Raw genomic sequence first — 19,290 nt, 5'->3', positions numbered from 1 at the left:
AGCCACCTTGGCGCCAGAAATAATCATTGCCAGTTATCTCAACCTGCATCTCAAATCACATGAAACTGTTTTTCGTTGCTCAGAAATGTTAGTACAGTCCGCGACAGAGACGATATCGCAATAGCTTCCTCGCGGCGTGTCTAAAGATCAGGATGTCACAATGTAGAATTGTCGCGATCGCAAGTTGCGCCTGCTCTGCACTCAGCACCAAGATGATGGCGCCCACAAGAAAATCAAGGAACGGAGCAGTAGCGCCTGTACTCCAAGTCTAGCTTTAGTCATCACAATGGCGGTTGATATTTGACGTCGGTGCGAGCCCTCTATGTAGAAAAAATAGGTTATGCCTCTAACTGAGACGGCAAAAAAGGGTTAAAGGGGTACTCCGGCGTCTTCGTGCATGGTCCCTGATTTGCCGGAAAAATGTTTAAACACGCCAACAAACATCGCTGAAATCTTATACCAAATATTAGGCCAATACAGTACTTCTTTGTGAAGTTATTGAATGTACAATTTTTGTCCTCATCATATATTTCAAACCGAAAGTCTCTACTGGCAATAATGAAAACGTGACACCAGCGGAAGGCAAGGCTTCACTTTTTGAGCTTTAGACTTTCTTCCCAACTGATTACAGCAGTTTAATGGTGTCAAATGAATGATTTGTAAGCTCGCTTCAGCACCCCGCACAGCAGTACGAAACAAATATTCGGCAGATTCCAGCTTTAGACCACCTCCTCTACTATCACTCCTACCCGCCACTTGCGTCACGGCATGAAAAGAGCGTGGTATTTGAATGTTAATTCGGCATAATTTTCATTGGCCGATCTCACGATAACTATCCTGAATTTCTCGATGCTAAATGTTATACGGAAATGGTAAAAACCGGGAATTAAAGACATGTAGTTAGTCGGGGTAGCTAAAAAAATCGCGCAATGTACCTTGTAAGATGAATCAGGCGCTTCGTAAGTCACCAATTTATTTTTGCAAACATAGCGTTTGAAAGAGGAAATTAGCTCGGTGAACTGTGAACTGAATATTGGTGGACATTTTATATCCGGAAAGTCATTATTCTGATCGTTTTCCCGCCAAGGTAACAAAGTAATTTCCTTGACCCTTCGAGTGCATTCTACTTCGTACACAAAATTCATTTCAGCTCCGGGGCGGGCAGTATTTTACCTTGCAGCAGCTTAAAGGCCTGTAAAATTAGAACTGGTTTAGACATCCTTCCAGCGTTAATTAATGGCGCTGTTGAATAGAAGGCTTGTGGTTCCCTAGTACGTTATTTCCTCGTTAAAGACTGCATATTTCTAACGCTTATACGAACACGCAAGTCTTTGTTTCAGCGCGTAAGGCATACGCCTTTGCAATGCGGAGTCAGACTACACCCAATTGCCGCCAAATGCGCGCGTAATTAGAGTGTCCGAACAACGCAGTTCAATTACCGGCGATCTAATTTCATATTAGAGTTGATGGTGCGCGTGAGCCCCTACTCAGAGTTCGGCCGCGTGTGAACCCGCGAGCGAGATTACCTAACACCTAGACACTGCGTAATTTTGACCCATAAATGGTTCCACGCTTTTCGGTTAGAAACCAACACCTCCCAAAGCTATACGCCTGCAATAAGTAGATAGGCAGGAAAGTGGCGGTGCGTTGACCCTAGGTTCATTGAGCCAGATCGTTGGCACGTCATGCCTTCTTGATTGGAAATCGTCAGCACTTAAAAAAAAAAACGGTCGCTTAGTTGTAAGCGTATATAATGTCAATTATGCTAATAAGGGATGCTTCATTTGCCGCCGAAAGCAAAGCCCAGATCATTTTTATGGGCGCCGGAGAGGCGCAGATTTGCCTGAATCACCTGTTTTGTTTTTCTGTTTTTTTGTCTCTGCGGACGTTTTAGTGTGGCCGAGGGAAGTTTATTTGGAGAATAATAAAAGACGTTGCCCATGGGGCAATTACACGCTTCGAGACGTTATGAACTGCGTTAAGCAACTTTCGTCATTTTTGCGCAGCCTTTGCGTGTGCCTGCTTCTTAAGATAAAAAGATTAAAAAAAGGGGGATTAATACTGAGTACAACTCGAATTTGGTTACAAATTGCACTGCAGCTACACTCAATAGAAAGGCGTGAAGTCAGCAAATTATTGTTCAATTAATATACTAATAAGTACGCTTTAAATAAAATGCTTGCAGTTGTAATCGATTACACTCCGATTCGCTTTAGGTCCGTTTGCGGAAGCCGGCGCTCCGCTCTGATGAAACCAATATGAAATATCCGTCAAAAGAGAATTGTCACGGCGCCCATCACCCTTGTCATAGCCTCCCCTATAGTCACAAAGCCTGGCAGTTCGTCGACGGAGCCATAGAGTGCCCGGTCGCAGATTTGAGGCGCGAGGATCTGATAGCGCAGAACATCAAAGAGCCATTTCACGGGAAACCTGGACGTCAGCGCACAGCTTTCGCAGTGGCGAAGACCCGAAACACACTTGTTCGTTCGGGACAAGTGTGTTTCGGCGTCTCGCCGCAGTGGGGCGCCAGTAACGTGGCTCTCCTCTCAACCGTTGTCTGCCGCTCTTCCTTTTTCATTTCGGCGGCCGCTTCTCGTGGCGATCTGCCAGGCTTTGTCACTAAATAGAAGGCTATGCCCTTGTGCGTTTGCCATATAACTCACTAAACCCAACCACGCACAAAGAATGCGCCGCTATCCTGCGCCTTTTACTCTTTGCGTGATTGATCCAGCCGGTGACAGCGAACATACAAACTGAAGATGCACTTTTTTTACGTCTGCTTCGTTACGAATGCTGCAGAGACCACATTAACTGTAACTTAACGACGTCGCAAAACGGCTATGCCCCGTTTCCAAGTCTTAGCGTCCCATGAAGACAAGCACGGAACAAAAGTGCATCGTCACGCCTTCGTTGTTTTTTGTGGGTTTTTTTTCGTTCATTCGTGCCCACTCTTTTGAAGTGCGAAAGTTGGGTTCGGCATTAAAACCAAAGCGAGATTCACTTCTCTCTTCACCTCTTGCGCCTTCCTCCCCCCACCTGTTTTATATATATATATATATTGCATTGTTACGTGTAAGTCCACCTGTTGCTTCGTCTTTGTTCCGATACTTGTTTTTTTTCTGTTCTATGTTTTAAATTCAAGTGGGTTAGGGTTACAAGAAGCTAGCGGATTCCCGCCCGTTTCCTTTGGCTTTAGTCTCTGCATACCTTCTTTCCCCTTGCGATGGACCGCTGCGGACGCTACGAGTCACCTAAGGCAATCCAGCACTGCGCGCGGGGCTACACACACGGCAGGTTGCTGCGCCCCGAAGTCACGCAACACTCAATCACGTGACCCTTGAAAGTCGCTTTTAGCAGCGTGTAGCCGTGTTGCTGTGCAGGTATTTGAAGAATACAGTAAAATAGCTTATTCCTGCGCCACGCACCATCTAAATATTTTTATGGTCTTATCAAACAAACACGCTGGCCGCGTAGATCCTAAAAGTGAAATGCGAAAAAGTTTGCAAAAAGGAAGACCAGCGGAGTTGTACTCGATACACTGTGTGCTTCTTGTTCGTCGTCGTCTGTTTTTGCGCTGTTTCCTACGATGAATTCCCACCAACGCGCCCAACTATCCATTCTTATAGCTGGAAAGGTTGCCGTCATCTACGAGCGACAGCGGAAACCATACTGGTTGTGTGCGTGCAGCCATCGCTTATAGATGGCGGTAGCTGTCCAGGTAGGTTTGCGTCGACATACACGGAAACAATCCTGGGGAACCTAGCCCTTAACAGCTCCGCTGCAAAAAAAACTAGTGATTGCATTTACGTTTTGCTCTTTTTTGCGAGCCCTCTGGTCGCGAGACCGATATCTTAAAGAAGCATCGACATATCAATGGGCTTTCTCGATGTTTGCAATACAATGGAAACAAAAACGTTGTGCCACTAGCGCTGCGCTTAGCAAAAACAATGCTTTTTTAAGTCACTTCGTTTTTTTTTTTTGCAATTATCTTTGCGTTTGATAGTGTCAGCTTTATGCTGCTTATACCGGTCACACAAAGGAGCTGTCAACTGATAATTTTTGCGTTTAGGAATTAGATTAATGGAATGGAACGATTCAGCCATTCCAGGAGTGGAAATGGGCCTAGTGTCCCTAATTTTAGGAGTTGAAAGGAATTGAATTGTAGAAAACACTAATTTCCCGGAATGGAATTGGAATAGAATGGGGGTGCCCATTCCGCAACACTGGTTTGTTGGTAGGATTTCGTGTTTTCGGAGACGTTATTGTTTGTTAAAGTCGGAGAGTGTTCTTTTAGTTTATTTTTCACTAAAATTCGGTGTTGGTCTGAGTTTCTTATTGTTCGATTCACAATTTTCGGAAATTCGGAGCTTAAGTGTGCTCTGTTTTTATTTTTTATATATATAAAAATAATCAACTAACAAAAACGTACGTTAAATTAAAAAAACACACACACATATATATATATATATATATACATATATATATATATATATTATATATATATATATAGATATATATATATATATATATATATATATATATATATATATATATATATATATATATATATAAGCCGATTTCAAAATATATTCTTGCAGCTGCATATGGCATTGGCGCCGTTATGACTGGCACTACAAACTGCCCCACGATCAAACTTAAAAACAAGTGTTAAAAAAAAGGCGGTTCTTTAAGATAGCCATACCTCTGGTCGTATAATAATAATAATAATAAATATTTATATTCAAGTGCCCAAAAACAACCAACAGGTCTTTTCTTTGGTACACATATCAAATGAGGAATTAAAAGAACAGAGACATGGCAAAAATACACAAACGTTACAAATTGGCAACAAGTACTACTTTCATTTTCATCGCGAACACCCGAGAGTCGCTAAATATATCCACTTCAGCATTGCTGATGCGGTTAAAAAGCAGTTGACAGCGTGATAAAGGCGAGAGATCACAGACAGTATTAATGTAAAAAGCACAATGATTTCTAGTGGGTCGGGAGGGAACATGCAAATTAACATCACTTAAAAGCGAGACACAATCAGATACACCGTTAACTAACTTATGAAAAAAGACTAAGTCACATTCTGCTCTTCTATCGGACAACCTTGTCAACGAAACTTTTTTAAGAAGAAATTCATAATCAAAATAGAAGCGACGATGAGAGTATCGATCATACACAATGCGTATTAACCTCTTCTGTACATTTTCAATGTTCAATGCCTGAGTTTTATTTAACGCATTCCAAGCTACTGAAGCAAATTCAAGTCTAGACCTGACTAGGGCAGAAAATAACCGAACCAAGGAAGCCGGGTTATTAAAGTGCTTCGTAATACGAGATATAACACCAAGCATTCTTGTTGCACTGCCAACGACAAGTGACACACGGGCAGTAAACGTTAGAACATTATCAAGGTATACGCCAAGGTCTTTTATAACAGAAAGACGTTTGATAGGCATCCCCTCTAAAACATAATCGCAGTCTATTATGGTGTGACGCCTTGAGAAAGATACGACTTTTGTTTTCAATGGATTCAGAGATAAGTTATTCGCTGTACACCAAATAGCAATCTGTGAAACATCATGCTGTTGAGCAGGGGTGGCCAGGCTGACCCGGCCTAAGAGCCGCAAACAAAACCACTAAACTTCCAAGAGCCGCGGGGGGGGGGGGGGGGGGGGGTGCAAACATTTGTCCAGAGGAATAACCGAAACTTGAACTACTTTCAATCTATCAGAGTCAAGAGCAGTACGACTGTACGTAAGGTAGCGGTAGCACAAGACTAAGAAACAACAACCTGTCTTTCGATTTAAAACGCGTTCCATTTCTTTTTTTTGGGGAAGTGCTCGTGTGACCGGGAGGGAGGCGGGGGAGTGTGTGTGTATGTGCGGGGGGGCAGGGGGGATAGGGGTAGGGGAGGTAGCCGCGAGCCGCACTTTAACACGCGTAGAGCCGCATGCGGCTCGCGAGCCGCAGCTTGGCCACCCCTGCTGTAGAGCGTTGCAGTTGATAGAAGAGTGAATATTCATAAAAAGCTTCATGTCATCGGCAGACAAGAAAATTTGAGCGTTATCAACATATGACGGCAAGTCGTTGATGAATATCCATAAACAACAACGGGCCAAGGATGGAGCCTTGAGGGACACCAGATGTGGAAAAGAAGTGGTCGGAATGACTGTTATCTACACGAACTGTGTTCCGTCGAGATGATAAGTAACTACGGAACCAGTTACGTAGCTCTGGGCAACAACCATATGACGATGATTTGTGTAACAGCAATTCATGGTTTACTTTATCGAAGGCTTTATACATGTCAAAAAAGATACAATCAACTTGTCCTCTGTTTGTAACAACAGGGGCAAAGTAATTTAAAAAAAGAGCAAAGATTTGTTTCAACCGAACGTCCCTTCAAAAAACCATGCTGACATTCTACAAATTTATGCCGAAAATAAAAAAAGAATCCGGGAATACATAACACGTTCAAAAACTCTAGAATATCCAGATAGCAAAGATATTGGGCGATAGTTGCTTTTCACAGAGCTGTCACCTTTTTTCAAAACTGGTACAACAACCGCTTTTTTCCAAAGGGAGGGAAAACACCAGGAATAAGAGAGAGGTTGAAGATGTGCAACAAAATAGGCATAAATAATTCGCTACATCCCTTAATAATAAAGGATAAAATAGAGTCAGCTCCTATAGACAGCTTCGGTTTTAATTCTTTTATTGCTTCCGCAATTTCAACGGCATCTACTCTAATACTAGACAAGAAATCATGGCAGTTGGTTTCTATTTCTTGCGGCTGAGTGCTTTGCTGACAGGTTGATTAACAACTGCTGAAGTAATCAGCAAAAATATTGGCAACTTCTGTAGGTGAAGATACATAGTTAGCGTTGTTATCTGTGCGCAGACAAAGACCTTGGTTTAAGTTGCGCGTATGTTTCTTGGCATAGCGCCAAAGGTTTCCAGGACACCGGTTCAGGCTACACTCCACTTGTTCAAGGTGCGAGCGTTTGTCCCTAGCGTACAGCTTTTTAACTAGAGCCCTGTAAATGCTAAACTCAGTATAAAATAGAGACAAACCAGTACGTTTGAAGAGTCTATGAAAATGGTCTTTTTGCAAAGGTAGATTTTCAACTCTTTGGAGAACCATTCAGGGTGAATTGAAGGCTAGGAAATGTGCCGTGGTACAAATGCATCAATTGCGTTTTTAACTGTGACGAAAACGTCTCGGTCACCAGCTCAACATCATTTATGACAAGAAGTTCACTCCAGTCAACGTTTTGGAAGTATTTGTACATGTTCAGCCTTTATGATAGCAGTACGTAGTGTAGGGATTTGAAACTGGCTTCTTACGAGAAAGAAAGAGCCCAACTGTGAAAGGTGTGTGAAACAGATCCATTTGTAACATTGGACTCAAAGAAGGAGTTACACAGTCAACAGACACGTTAGATAAAACAAGATCAAGGGTATTTCCAGCGGTGTTCTCAGTTGTGTTCAGTTGATTCAACCCACAAAAGTTCATAAACTCCAACAAGCGTGTGGACTTATAGCGTGTTATCAGGTTGTTGCTCTTTACATGACCAAGTGTCCAGTCTGCTCCTGGAAGGTTGAAATCGCCATAAATCTGTACTCTATACTTGCTGAAATCTATATTAATCTTAAGTGCCTCCAGATGCTCAACGAAGACCATTTCATCAAAGAGTGGTAAGAAATAGTAGTTACCAACTAGATAGTTAAACCATCACAAGATTTTATTTCTAACCATACACACTCAGAATAGGATTCCAAGTCGAAACGACGATGAGAACAAAGAGATGCCTCGGCAGCAATTAAAACACCACCACCAAGTTTTTGACCAGTGGTTTGATAATCTCGGTCCTTTCGAAACACTTTGTAATTAGGTGTAAAATAGTTTGAGGTAGGTATCCCATCGCGCAGCCATGTTTCTGTAATGCAGACAATATCAAGCTTAGTTGTTATCAAGTTAGAGATAAACTCGTCGGCCTTTGTACGAAAGCCCCTCTCGTTTTGGTAGAAAACGCTAAGCGTTGACGCCATTATCAGGTGCTACTGTTTCCACGTTATGAACACGCGTACTGTCAAGTCGGCCAAAAAACTGGTGGAAGATGCTACACTCCGGCCAGACTTCGGGTTTGTTTAGCGCTGCGAAAACTGCCTCGTCACAAGCCAAGTGAAAAGAAGAGCATAAAGGAAATCTAGTTTTCATCTTTGAACAGACAGGTGTTCGTCCCTCCAGAAAAGGCTCTATCAGAGCTTCAATATCATTCACAGACGTTTCTGGGTCGAGCCTAGATACAAATAACGCCATATGGCGTACGGGCGGTGTCGCAGCATTTACCTTATCAGGTTTAGCGGTGCCCGACGAAGGTTTCACATGACGCCGAGACTTGACAGGGACGAAACCGTCATCCACCGTATTCGCTGATTGTAGTCCATTCAAACCAAAGTTCCGCGTTGGGAAATCACGTTCAACAGCACTCACTTCGTCTGGATGTGAAGTCCTTTGGCCAGGGTGCTTTTCTTGACGGAGGGTGGACGAGGGTTGGTGTTGCGCATTCTGGGAGAGCCATGCTGACCGAGAAGGGCTGTTGGGTACAGGTGTAGGCGTAGCTGGCGGCAGTCCAGTGACAGTAGCGTATAGCGGCCGCGATAAAGGAATTAGAGGGATTCTGTCCAAGACGTTCTTGCGGAGTTGCACAACTTCAGAACGAGGACTTCTGTTCTCAGCGCGGAGGCACTGGAATTTCGCCGTCAGTATGTACAGTTTGCCGCTCAAAGTTTCCAAGACACGCATGAAACTTGCAGGAAAACGTAGGCTCTTTTACGCAGAGGCCGATTCACCGTCCATGACGTTCAAGTTTTCGTTGTTGACGGACGTTGAAGCACGAGCAGCTTTTGGTGACAAGCTGCGACGCCGAGTGCAGCCAGAGTACTTGAAAGTGCTTGTCCCGGTTTCCATATACGTGTTGTACTCTACGAGTCCCACGTTGAGGCACTTACAGTAGAATTTTCGGCTGCAGCCTGCCGAACACACGAGGAATTGCTGCTTCGAGTAGAAGCGTGCAGCACAAGAGCCACACACGTCCTTCGGCAGAGCTCCGCTGGACACGTCATCCTTCGGCGGCATTATTCGCCAGAAAAAGAAAAGGTATAAAACCTTCAACTTTAATTTCCATCCTATGAAATCTACAGGTTCACAACTTGTACTGTTATAAAAACAGAACCCCTCATCACACTAAAAAACACCAATTGTATTGTTCAAACTGGAAACCGGAACAGTATAGGTTTCATCGAGGTTCAAAACAATCTTTTGTGTTTCTTTCCCTGTCGTTTTGCAATCACCTGGGCGCGTACACTTTTTTAATGGTTTCCTTGATGTTTTAAATGGGTTTATGAAGTTAGATATGAAGCGGGCGCATTAAGTTGTTAAAGGTGCACCTTTGAATGCGGTGCATCTGTGTTTCCTTCGCGTTCAGTGAGTGTAGGAAGAGGTGTAACAGTGCATAATTCAGTGGGAGTTCCTATCTTCTCGTTGAAGGCAAGTAAATGTAGAAAGGGGTGTAATGGTACACTATTGAGGCGGGGTGCATTTGTGTCGCCTTTAAGTGAGGCGGGTGTATGAAGCGGTGCAATTGCACCTTTTCGAATGGGTGCATCCCTGTTCCCTTATATCTTATTGGGTGTTGAAAGAGGTGTAGCCGTACATCATTGAATGGGGGCACCTGTGCTTCCTTCGAGTGAGATTTGTGTGGAAAAAGGTGTACATGTGCACTACACCAACGGGTCTACACTTACTCGCATTTTGGGCTGTACGAATATTCCCTCAAAGTATATATGTGACAAGCACTTACAACCCCTATGGGTGTACACCACGAGACTCTTTCTTTAGAGTGTGTTCCTCATCTATACTCGGTGACAGCTTTTCTTGGCAATACAGTGGAGGGTACAGGCACATCTTCGCTCTCCCTTCTGAGCGCTGAATAAAACTGTGCGCACGCTCTCCTCCTCTCCACTGCATGGCCAAGAGAAGTTGTCGCCGAGTATAGTTTGTCGTGGATGGCCAAGTCGCATTTGGCTAGTAAAATGTCACATATCACGGGAGCCACACAAGACCTAATACAGATGCCTTCTTTTTGCACGTAAAGGCTACCGTCATACATGATAAGAGTTGACTCCGAGGCAAAACGTTAACAGCTTCAAAAACCCACCAAGAAAAACGCAACAAGCGTTCTGGAGGGCTATCTTGCCATTAGTTCGGGGTAATTAAGTTGTTAAACTTGTTTGCCCAATTATTTATGTTTTTTTTTTTAATATTGAGTTGTAAGGCACGGTTTCATTTGGAAACTTGCTCAGCATCATCGAAAAACACCAAATAAAAATGTCAGTTCGATAGAAGACACACACTGCACTTTACAACTTTCTAAAAAACAACACTTCGACGGGTTTTTAAGTTCCAGTTTGCAATCGGAGTGCTTCTCGGCACCGACGGCACCGCGCCCTCCCTTACAAAAACAGGTCTCAACATTCTTTTTAATTTCTTTAGACTTCTTATTGACTTTTCGGGATCCTATTGACTTTCTTTATAAACGCACTTTCTTTTGATTATTGTCAAAAAACTTTCAAAAGAAAAAATAACGACTTTTTTTTGTAGACTTATTTATACAAAAATTAAAAAGAAATCCTAATGACGTTTTTCTATAGGTTATTTTCTAAAAAAATTCAAAAGGAAAATATAATGAAATTTTTTTGTAGACTTATTTATACAAAAATTAAAAAGAAATTGTAATGACGTTTTTCTATAGGTTATTTTCTAAAAAAATTCAAAAGGAAAATATAATGAAATTTTTTGTAGACTTATTCATAAAAAAAATTAAAAGAAGTTGTAATGACGTTTTTCTATAGGTTATTTTCTAAAAAAATTCAAAAGGAAAATATAATGACATTTTTTTGTAGACTTATTTATAAAAAAAATTAAAAGAAGTTGTAATGACGTTTTTCTGTAGGTTATTTTTCAAAAAAATTCAAAAGGAAAAAATAATGTCATTTTTTTGTAGAACAATTTAAAAAAAATTAAAAAGTTGTAATTGCTTTTTGAAAGTTATTTTCAAAAAAAGTTTAAAAAAATTATCAACATTATTTTTTTATTTTATAAGAGAAAAAAAATTTAATCTTTTACTATTCTATTAAAAAATATTGAGGACATTTTTTTATTTGGGAGAAATTTTTGAAGAATAACAGGTCACATTTTTTGAAAATATTGAAAGGGAAAATACATTTTCTATAGGTTTTTCTCTGTTGGCATATTTGTAAGAGTTCTAAAAATGATAGTAAGTTGTTTTGCACTTTTTCGTTTAATCTAGGATTTTTTTTTTAGAATCAGACAAAGGCAAATGACCTTTTTCATTCCCTTTCCTGTTTCTATTTAATAAAACATTCCGCAAGCACAACCCTCTTAACATATGTTGAAAAATGGCTTCAACTTGACATCTGTACATAGTAAAATTCTTATTTTTATGGCAGTGCATTTTTGTTACGTCAGACATAACAAAAATAATATTAAAGTTACGTCCGACATAACATAAAAGTTTGCTGTGCCTAGCGTTAAGTCGGGACGGATACTTGCAAATGCATCTCACAGCTATGTTTCATCCTGTGCGGCTTGAATATATGCATGTGCCAGAATTATATAGATTGATGACATACTAGAGTAGTTTCGTGAGAATTCAGAAAGCATCACACACTCTGCATGCTATTCGGAGTTTGAAATGGAACACTGGTGACACAATCTGCATAGAGGTGTACACGTTTTGTTCCTAGATTTGTCTTCAGTGTGTATGTGGGAATATATGTATATAAAAGTGCCAATGATTTATACTTACTGTAATTAGCAGAAGTGAAATTTCGCAGCGGCTTTAATTAACCTTCCTACAAACTCTATTCTGTGTGTGCACAGTTATACAAAACTATGAAATATAAAACCTAACTTCTCGGTTTTATCAACAGGTACTATTAAAAAAATGTACCATGATACAATGCAACAAAAGTCAAGAAGAACAAATAGTGATCCTTTATTCACAGGGCAAAGCTTGCTCAGGATAATGCCGCATTACTCTATGGTGAAACACAAAATACAACATAGTATGAAAATTGCTTTACTAGTTGCATGCACATGGAGAAACGACAGAACAATATTGCAATGGACATTCCATCTTTTAAGTAACAATATCAATCACGCTTGGCAGCCACAAGAAACTTGTCAACCTTTATGTGAAGATGAATTAGTGTTTCTATGCAGGAGCTGTCTCTTGATAGTCACCATGCAATCCAATAATAATAAAACATTCCTCTATATACACCAAATCATTGTTTATAAACACGTATGCATTTGCCCAGAGGAGCTGTGGGCACTGCACTTGTGCAAGAACTTGTTTTTTAAAGAGTGAAAGATCCTGTACATGCTCCAACAGTCCGTGCACCTGCCTTGACATGATGCCAGATACAAGTTAGTCTATAAAACAGCAGAACTGTCACATGTCAATTTGCACTGTAAGCTTCCTAATGCCATCTAACAATCTCTCAAAAGAAGGAAAATGGTGTAAATATCTAAGCCACAACATGCATTGTGACTTGTGGCAAGACAGAAAATGAATGCTCTTTGGAATCATTTATAAACATGATACACAAATATACTCTCAATCCAACACTCCTGTGCATTCATACTATCCAATAAAAGTCACGTTGGCTCTCTTCGTAGCAAATACTATAAACCAATGGTTGTAAACCGACATATGAACATCTCCAGTTTACCGAGATGGTTGGTGGCCTACTCACACTTCCACACGACTTAAGACGAGATTAGCCTACCCAAAACCCAGATTGGAAATAGGTGCATACTCTCATCACTGCCTCAAGAAAATATCATTTCACACAAAGTGCATAAGCTGCACAAAGTAGTTTTTACAAGGTATGGGTGTCAGAGAAAAAAAAGTTTTTTTTTTCATTTAAAATGTGTTCCATTTTGATACAATCTAAATCCTAACTCATTGTAAATGCATATAACCATACGGTCACTATGTAAAAGAAAAAAAATAGGTAATGGCAAGGAGCCACTTTTTTTATATGGTTCTTGAGGTGACTACGAATCCAGAAAGACCGACATTGCATGTGGCACCATCGTGAGAAGGGAAAGAACCAGAACAAAAAGAAACAAAAGAACACTAATGGCTATATTCATGCGCAACAACAAAACAATGACTCTGTGGGAAGTTCGACTGAGTGGTCAAAAAAAAAGAGGGCACAAAGCTAGTAAGTGTTTCCAGGGCCATGGATAATCAATACCATAGCTGCCTAGGTAGAGCCCGGGTCAGTTGGTCATAGAAGATCAGGGATGGCCATACTCACACTGCCCAAGAGCGGCAAGCAAAATTGTTAATTTGTAAAGGGGAGGAGGTAATTTTGTCACAAAGGGCAGGCGAAGATTCGGCAAAGATCACTAAAGAACTGATAGCTCAATAGTTTAATGTGGAGAACTTGTGCCAGAAACAAATAAAAAACGGAGCGTCGGGAAAGCAGAAAAGAGCAAGCATCAAGGTGCCCACGGGACGGCAGGCTCGAGTGAGACTGACTCGGCAAGGCTGACCGTTTCCCTACTGCGACGAGCAACATGCTTGAACATGTTTTTTTAACTATGCTTTCACTCACGAGCATGCACACAGAGCCGAATTGCTCAAAGTGTTGCACTCGCATCCTGCAGCTGCTGACATAAAAGGCCTAGAGTCGCAACCGCGATTCACTTGCCATATTTATCATTAATAGCCCAAAACAGTGTCGCCGTACAATGCTTCGCTGAGAGGTATACACTGCGTCCTAACTTGCTTTGCTTTGCTCGCCTATGTGGTGAAAAGAAGTTACACTGCAGCATTTACTAGCCAAAGCAACAAACGAAAGCCTGGAATTAGAGAGGATTTAACCGGTGCAACTACGCTGCACGAACCATGGCACCCATGAACCATGAACCAGGTGGTTCATGGGCGCCATAATGCGGCTGCTGTGGGCCAGCTACGTCAGAATTGTGACAATGTTGCCTGGTCTCCAAATGCAAATGAGTAACATTAAAAAATTAATTTCTTGAAATAGTAAAGCTCTAAAAATTCTGAAAGTTGGTATGTATATTGAGCAACCTATCAGGGTTTCATATCAAGAGTCACCCGACTTAACTAATTTTCATGTAATGGCCCCTTTAAAGGGATACTTCAACGAAATTTGAAATATTCTCGTCGTGTTTAAAAATAGGTTGAATATGATCCACAATATCCGTAAATGACAATCGCACGTTTGTATTTTGAGCCTGGTGGCTGTATTTTTGATATAAACGGCCCACTCTGGCAAGCGCTCGGAGAAGGCCCAGCGGAGACCACGTGACATCCAACGCAATCGTGACGTAGGTCGTCCCAAGACGAGCAAAGCTACGGCTAGGCTGACGTCGAGAGGATGGCCTAGTCGTTCCAGCCACCGAAGCGGCTGCTTTTGTATGAATTTTGAGTGACGGGTTAATCTTCTGTAATCTTGTAGGGGGACAATAGCGACTTCTGCGACATACAAAAAGCATTCCCGGGGAGAGGGGAGTTCCTGCTGCCCCACTTCTCTCGTGGCCGGAGGCGAGACAACCTCCGTCAATAGCTGTCAAGGTTCCTAGACGGGCATTACAAGCGAGGCGTTAGCGACATCCACCAGGTGCTCTTTGCTAATCGTTTAATTCGTTTTAAAATTCCTTTTCGTGACTTTTTTAACAAGATATTGGTGTGTTCGATGTGATGCTGCTCCTTTGAGCACATATAGACCAAAAAATGAGCGCCGAAATTTCGTTGTAGTATCCCTTTAAGAACAGGACAGGTGCATCGGCAATGAGATCACACCTTAAGGAAGGAGCATTAAAAGGGAAGTTTTAATGCAAAAGCATTAACTGCCTCATGGAAAGAGCCGACGTCTTCAGTTTGAAGCGCGAAAACGGCACATTAAATTCTTTCTTTCATTAAATCTTATGTCCGCGAGGCAGCGGCTCCACCGCTCCACGCCCAAGGTCAGCGCGCTGTACGCTGGAGACCAAAGAAAGGAACGAAGAGCGGCATACGTGCTTTCGCATTCACAACTCATAAGAAGTACTTAGGTGCACCTCGAGGCTTTTGTTTTTATGCTCCTTCCTCACTGCAAGCTTTCAGACAGACTCAAGCACATAGGTATCATTCACAACGCATAGACAGGTGCGAGAAGAATTGCAAAGAACTATGCACTTCTGAACAGATGCAGCGTCCTTTTCGATTATTGCATTAGTGTGTTGCACTTCAACAAACTGTACTAGAGAAAGAGCTCCAAAAGAGCTGAGAACAAAGTCCTTTACTTTCAGTTGTTCTAAACGCAGGGTCACATTTTTGACACAGCTACATGACGTGTGCCCCCGCTTGCACCAAGCAACAATGGCAACTAGCTGCCCGAATATGCCCCCTACAAACACGTAGGAATTCTTCCTACGGGACTTGTCCAGTGCTTTGACACAGTACGTGAAGGCACCAATTCTAACCTTCTTGAAAAGGACTTTGTCTCCTTCGGGTTGACCCTTTCCTTGGAAGATTACGGCACCATTCTTTACCACATGCTTCCTCAAGTTGTAGCCTTTCATCAGTGACCTGAGCAGTACCGCGATCTGGTCATCAGCACTGCGGTTGGAGGCGACTGCCCACAGTTTCGGAAGACTTCGGATTATTGAAAACTTATCAATAATCTGACATTGAACATATCTTGTCCCATTTACAAGTCGTACAAGTTTCCCATTCATTGACTCAAAGGGATATGCGGAGTACCCCCAGAGGGGTCCCCACAGTCTCACACTATCTATCAAGTGGAGGAGTAAGTGCGTGTTGTAAGTCATGTTGACTTGGCCATAGAGTTCCTCGAACTCTTTGAGGAATGCGGTCATTGCTCTTTTCACCTGTGGAAGGCTGTCAAGTGGAACTGAGCGACTCAACAAGAAGTGCATGATACGCACAAACTTCAGCCAGTTGTCGAAGTACTTTTTCGGGAGGAACCCCTTCAGGACCACAGGAGAATAAAAAAGCATCCAGCTGCGCCATTCCGACGACTTCCAGAACTTCATGTCCTTCAGAGATCTGGGAAGTCGGGAGATCTCCCAGATTGGCTGCAGCGCTTTTAGTTTCATGTCTATTTCAGACATGAAACTACCCAGGTGGTAGTGCTGCCCACTCCGACCTTTGAACCACATAAAGGCCGTGGATCTCACGAACCCGGAGCACACAGCGTGCATGTAATCAACAACGAAACCTGAGGCAAAGTTGAAAAATGCCAATCCGAAAAGAATGCTTGCACCCTTAACACCATGGCTTGGTGCACCTTGCTTCTCCGCCTTCTCAGAATGATGGAGAAACGACTCATGAGACCGTGTTGTGCCAACGACCGCAGGGTACACTCTTACATGGCCTCGACCTTTCTCCACGACCTCTCCTTCGGCCTCACACCAGCCGCACCCAAAAGCCCCATTAAACTGAGTCATGTTCATGAGCATACAGCGTGCAACAGTATCTACTGTACATGGCCCTGGAAACACTCTAGATACTTTTTGTGTGCCAGAAGCATCAGTCCAAGGAACACCCACAGAAGACAGTTCATTCATAACCTCCACAAATGGCTCCAAAAAACAGTTCATGTCTGGCTTTTTAGGGCCAAACCACAAACCTGCTAGCAGCAGGTTCTGCACGCGTTCGTGAAATGGCAGCTCATTCACTTGCAGAAGCAAAGGCCAAATGCTGTAATTCGAAGACTCGAAAAGCGGAACACCATCGGTATTCCACGTTACGCTGAGATCCCCCTCTTTCAGCGGAAGGCTGTGGTAGGCAGAGCTTTGTGTGATGTCCTGCACATCATACTCCAACGTTCCTGGAGTGCTCAGGCTCCCACTCAACAAAATGTCCCGAACCTGGGACTTAAGGTCCAAAAAAACAAAATAAGCACCCTTCGACACAAGATCATCTGCTCTATAAACAGTACTACAGACTGAGCAGGATACTTCTAAGAGAGATGCAGTCACTTTCCCCAGATTACATACTCATTGGGGGCAGTATAAATACATTGCCTTACTGGCTTCGTCCCCAGCAAAATGCTTAAAAAATAAAAACTTCGACCTGGGAAAAACTGTTCCCTCCGGAAGATGGGAGTCCACAAGCTTCAGAAGGCTCTCGGTTGATTCCTTCGAAGAGTCGTACCGCAGGCTGTGGCTCATCACCATTATCAGGCTTTCCGCTCTCGTCAGCTTGGCCCCTTGATACAGTGGTTCATCCTGTGAATTGTGTAGATGAATTAGAAAGACATCAATCTACAAAAATTGTGTACTTCTGAGTTTAGGGCTGAAAACAAAAGCAAGTTCTTTGCAGGACCAAGAACACTGTAATGTTGTTCATTTCGAGTTAAAGGGATGCTGAACTGAAATCTGAATTCCACAAAACACGGCGGCAAAAGCGTGCAACAGGATGCTACAAACACCAAAACATCACTCATTCAGCGATATCTCAAATGGATGACTGTATTTTTTAAGAAAAAAGGAGGTGCACTTGACAGATATGTTTACGTCTTGTTTCTACGAGAAGGAGACGGAACGGCCTCGCGTCTTCTTCGCCTCGCCGCCTTGAGGGGGCGAAGCGAAGAGAGGAGGAAACGAGATATCTTGATGTCACGCAGTTTATCGGCCTCGCTCAATCGCGACCTCTTTTTCCAAAAATACGGCCGTCCATTCGAGATATAGCCTTATGAGTAGTGTTGTAGGGATTGTAGTGTCCCGCCTACATTTCCTGCATTTTTAAATCCAAATTCCAGGTTTTGCCCCTCATGTTATGGTTTGAGACCTGAAGCATGGCTACATTTCACATCAAGATTTCTGTACACACAGTTAAGGCTGCACGACATAGTTCGTATAGCATTACCCAACGTGAAAAGAGTAAAGCTATACGCACTACATAGTGCACCTCGACCAGAAATGGTTATACTCACTACGCGAAGAGCTCACGCCATTTGGGTCACTCTTTCCAGGCGGCGCGTGTATCAACGGGAGACGTGTTACGCCAGCCCCCTGCCTGTGTTCACGCCGCTTTGCGGCGAGTGTGCGGCTGCTAATTACAAAACTATTAACCCACATGCCCCTTCCCCCCATACACGACACTGCGCGGCGTTCAGCCAGCAACCCGAGCCCCACTGTCCCCAATCGTACCTCCCGAAAGGGAGTCCCATACCATTTAATTCAGCAAAATTTCCTCAACGTTTCCTTTTTTTTTTTTCAGTGTTAATTGTAAAAAAGAAATGTCGTAAATATTGCCAATTGCTTAACAAACATAAACGTCCTAGAAGAAAAGAAAAACAAAAAAGAGGAAGTTTACACAGGGGTTCGAACCCCATCGAATAGGGCACCGCTGCTTACAAAACAGACGCCTTACCACTAAGCCACACCACCGCGTCGATAGTTAGTTGTAACCATTCTTGTTATACGAGTTTCGGGTAGTCCGTATAGCACTTTCCAGCCGGGGTGCACGACGTAATGCGTACAGCTCTACTCAATGTGAAAAGCGAGGTATATTACCGTTTCCCTTTTGGCCCCTGCCTCTTCTGAACTCGGGGGGTCGTCTTCGCCTTCGGACGAGGGCGACTCCGACACCGGATCTTCCGTGAAACGTTCATTTGCTACGCTTCTTTGACCAGACGTTGAGGCTACACTTGCATTTTCTTCGTCCAGAACGGTCATCGATGCGCTCCCGGGACTGTCCACTTGTGGAATGCCAGGACTCAGCTCCGAGTCGGAGAGTTCGCTGTCACTGGATGTGAGCACAAGCGCTTCCCGTTTTCTTTTTTCTGCTTCTTTTCGAAGTCGATGCTTCGTGCGGGTCGGCACTTCGGAAGAAGGGTCCCACAGGTACTGCTTATACGGCCGTCTTTTCCCCATGCTGCGCTCAACCTCATACAGAGGCGTCCACGATCAAAAACAGAAGATAGGGATGTGACAGTGATGTACCAACACTACGCCACTACGCTATAGTCAAAACGATCAAACCCGATTATCGAGCGGTATCCCACACGAACACCAAACCGCCGTGAACCACTAAACCGACCGAACCGGATCGAAGCGCACGCAATAGCGGTCAGGGACTGGATTGGATATAAACTACCTACTCACTGGCTTGCACAATAATTGGTAAACTTTATAGTTCG

The 19,290-nt window shown here is 43.0% G+C and overlaps 2 protein-coding genes across 2 annotated transcripts; both read right to left on the bottom strand.

Moving 5' to 3' along the window:
* Positions 1–15,161: 15,161 nt before the first annotated feature.
* LOC121838324 lies at positions 15,162–17,125 on the bottom strand. Its single transcript, XM_042294513.1, has one exon. The coding sequence runs from the start codon at positions 16,742–16,744 to the stop codon at positions 15,242–15,244; it is 1,503 nt and encodes a 500-aa protein (XP_042150447.1). The 5' UTR covers positions 16,745–17,125; the 3' UTR covers positions 15,162–15,241.
* An 18-nt stretch (positions 17,126–17,143) lies between these two features.
* On the bottom strand, positions 17,144–19,165 carry LOC121838483. The gene is made up of 2 exons (XM_042294761.1): positions 18,665–19,165; positions 17,144–17,374 (listed from the first exon to the last, which is right to left on the bottom strand). Exons 1-2 carry the CDS (start codon positions 19,022–19,024, stop codon positions 17,144–17,146), a joined length of 591 nt encoding a protein of 196 aa, XP_042150695.1. The 5' UTR covers positions 19,025–19,165.
* Positions 19,166–19,290: the final 125 nt, after the last annotated feature.

The sequence above is a fragment of the Ixodes scapularis genome, unplaced genomic scaffold, assembly GCF_016920785.2.
Source record: "Ixodes scapularis isolate PalLabHiFi unplaced genomic scaffold, ASM1692078v2 PGA_scaffold6__148_contigs__length_123643588, whole genome shotgun sequence".
In the NCBI taxonomy this organism is placed as follows: domain Eukaryota; kingdom Metazoa; phylum Arthropoda; class Arachnida; order Ixodida; family Ixodidae; genus Ixodes; species Ixodes scapularis.
The sequence above is the reverse complement of the archived record's forward strand: the minus strand, read 5'-3'. Positions and strand labels throughout refer to the sequence as shown.

Coding starts and splice junctions, on each gene's coding strand:
- LOC121838324 (XM_042294513.1), bottom strand. CDS start 16,744: ATGAACTGTTTTTTGGAGCCATTTGTGGAGGTTATGAATGAACTGTCT.
- LOC121838483 (XM_042294761.1), bottom strand. CDS start 19,024: ATGGGGAAAAGACGGCCGTATAAGCAGTACCTGTGGGACCCTTCTTCC. Junction 17,375..18,664: donor CAGGGGCCAAAAGGGAAACG/GTAATATACCTC, acceptor CACAATTCACAG/GATGAACCACTGTATCAAGG.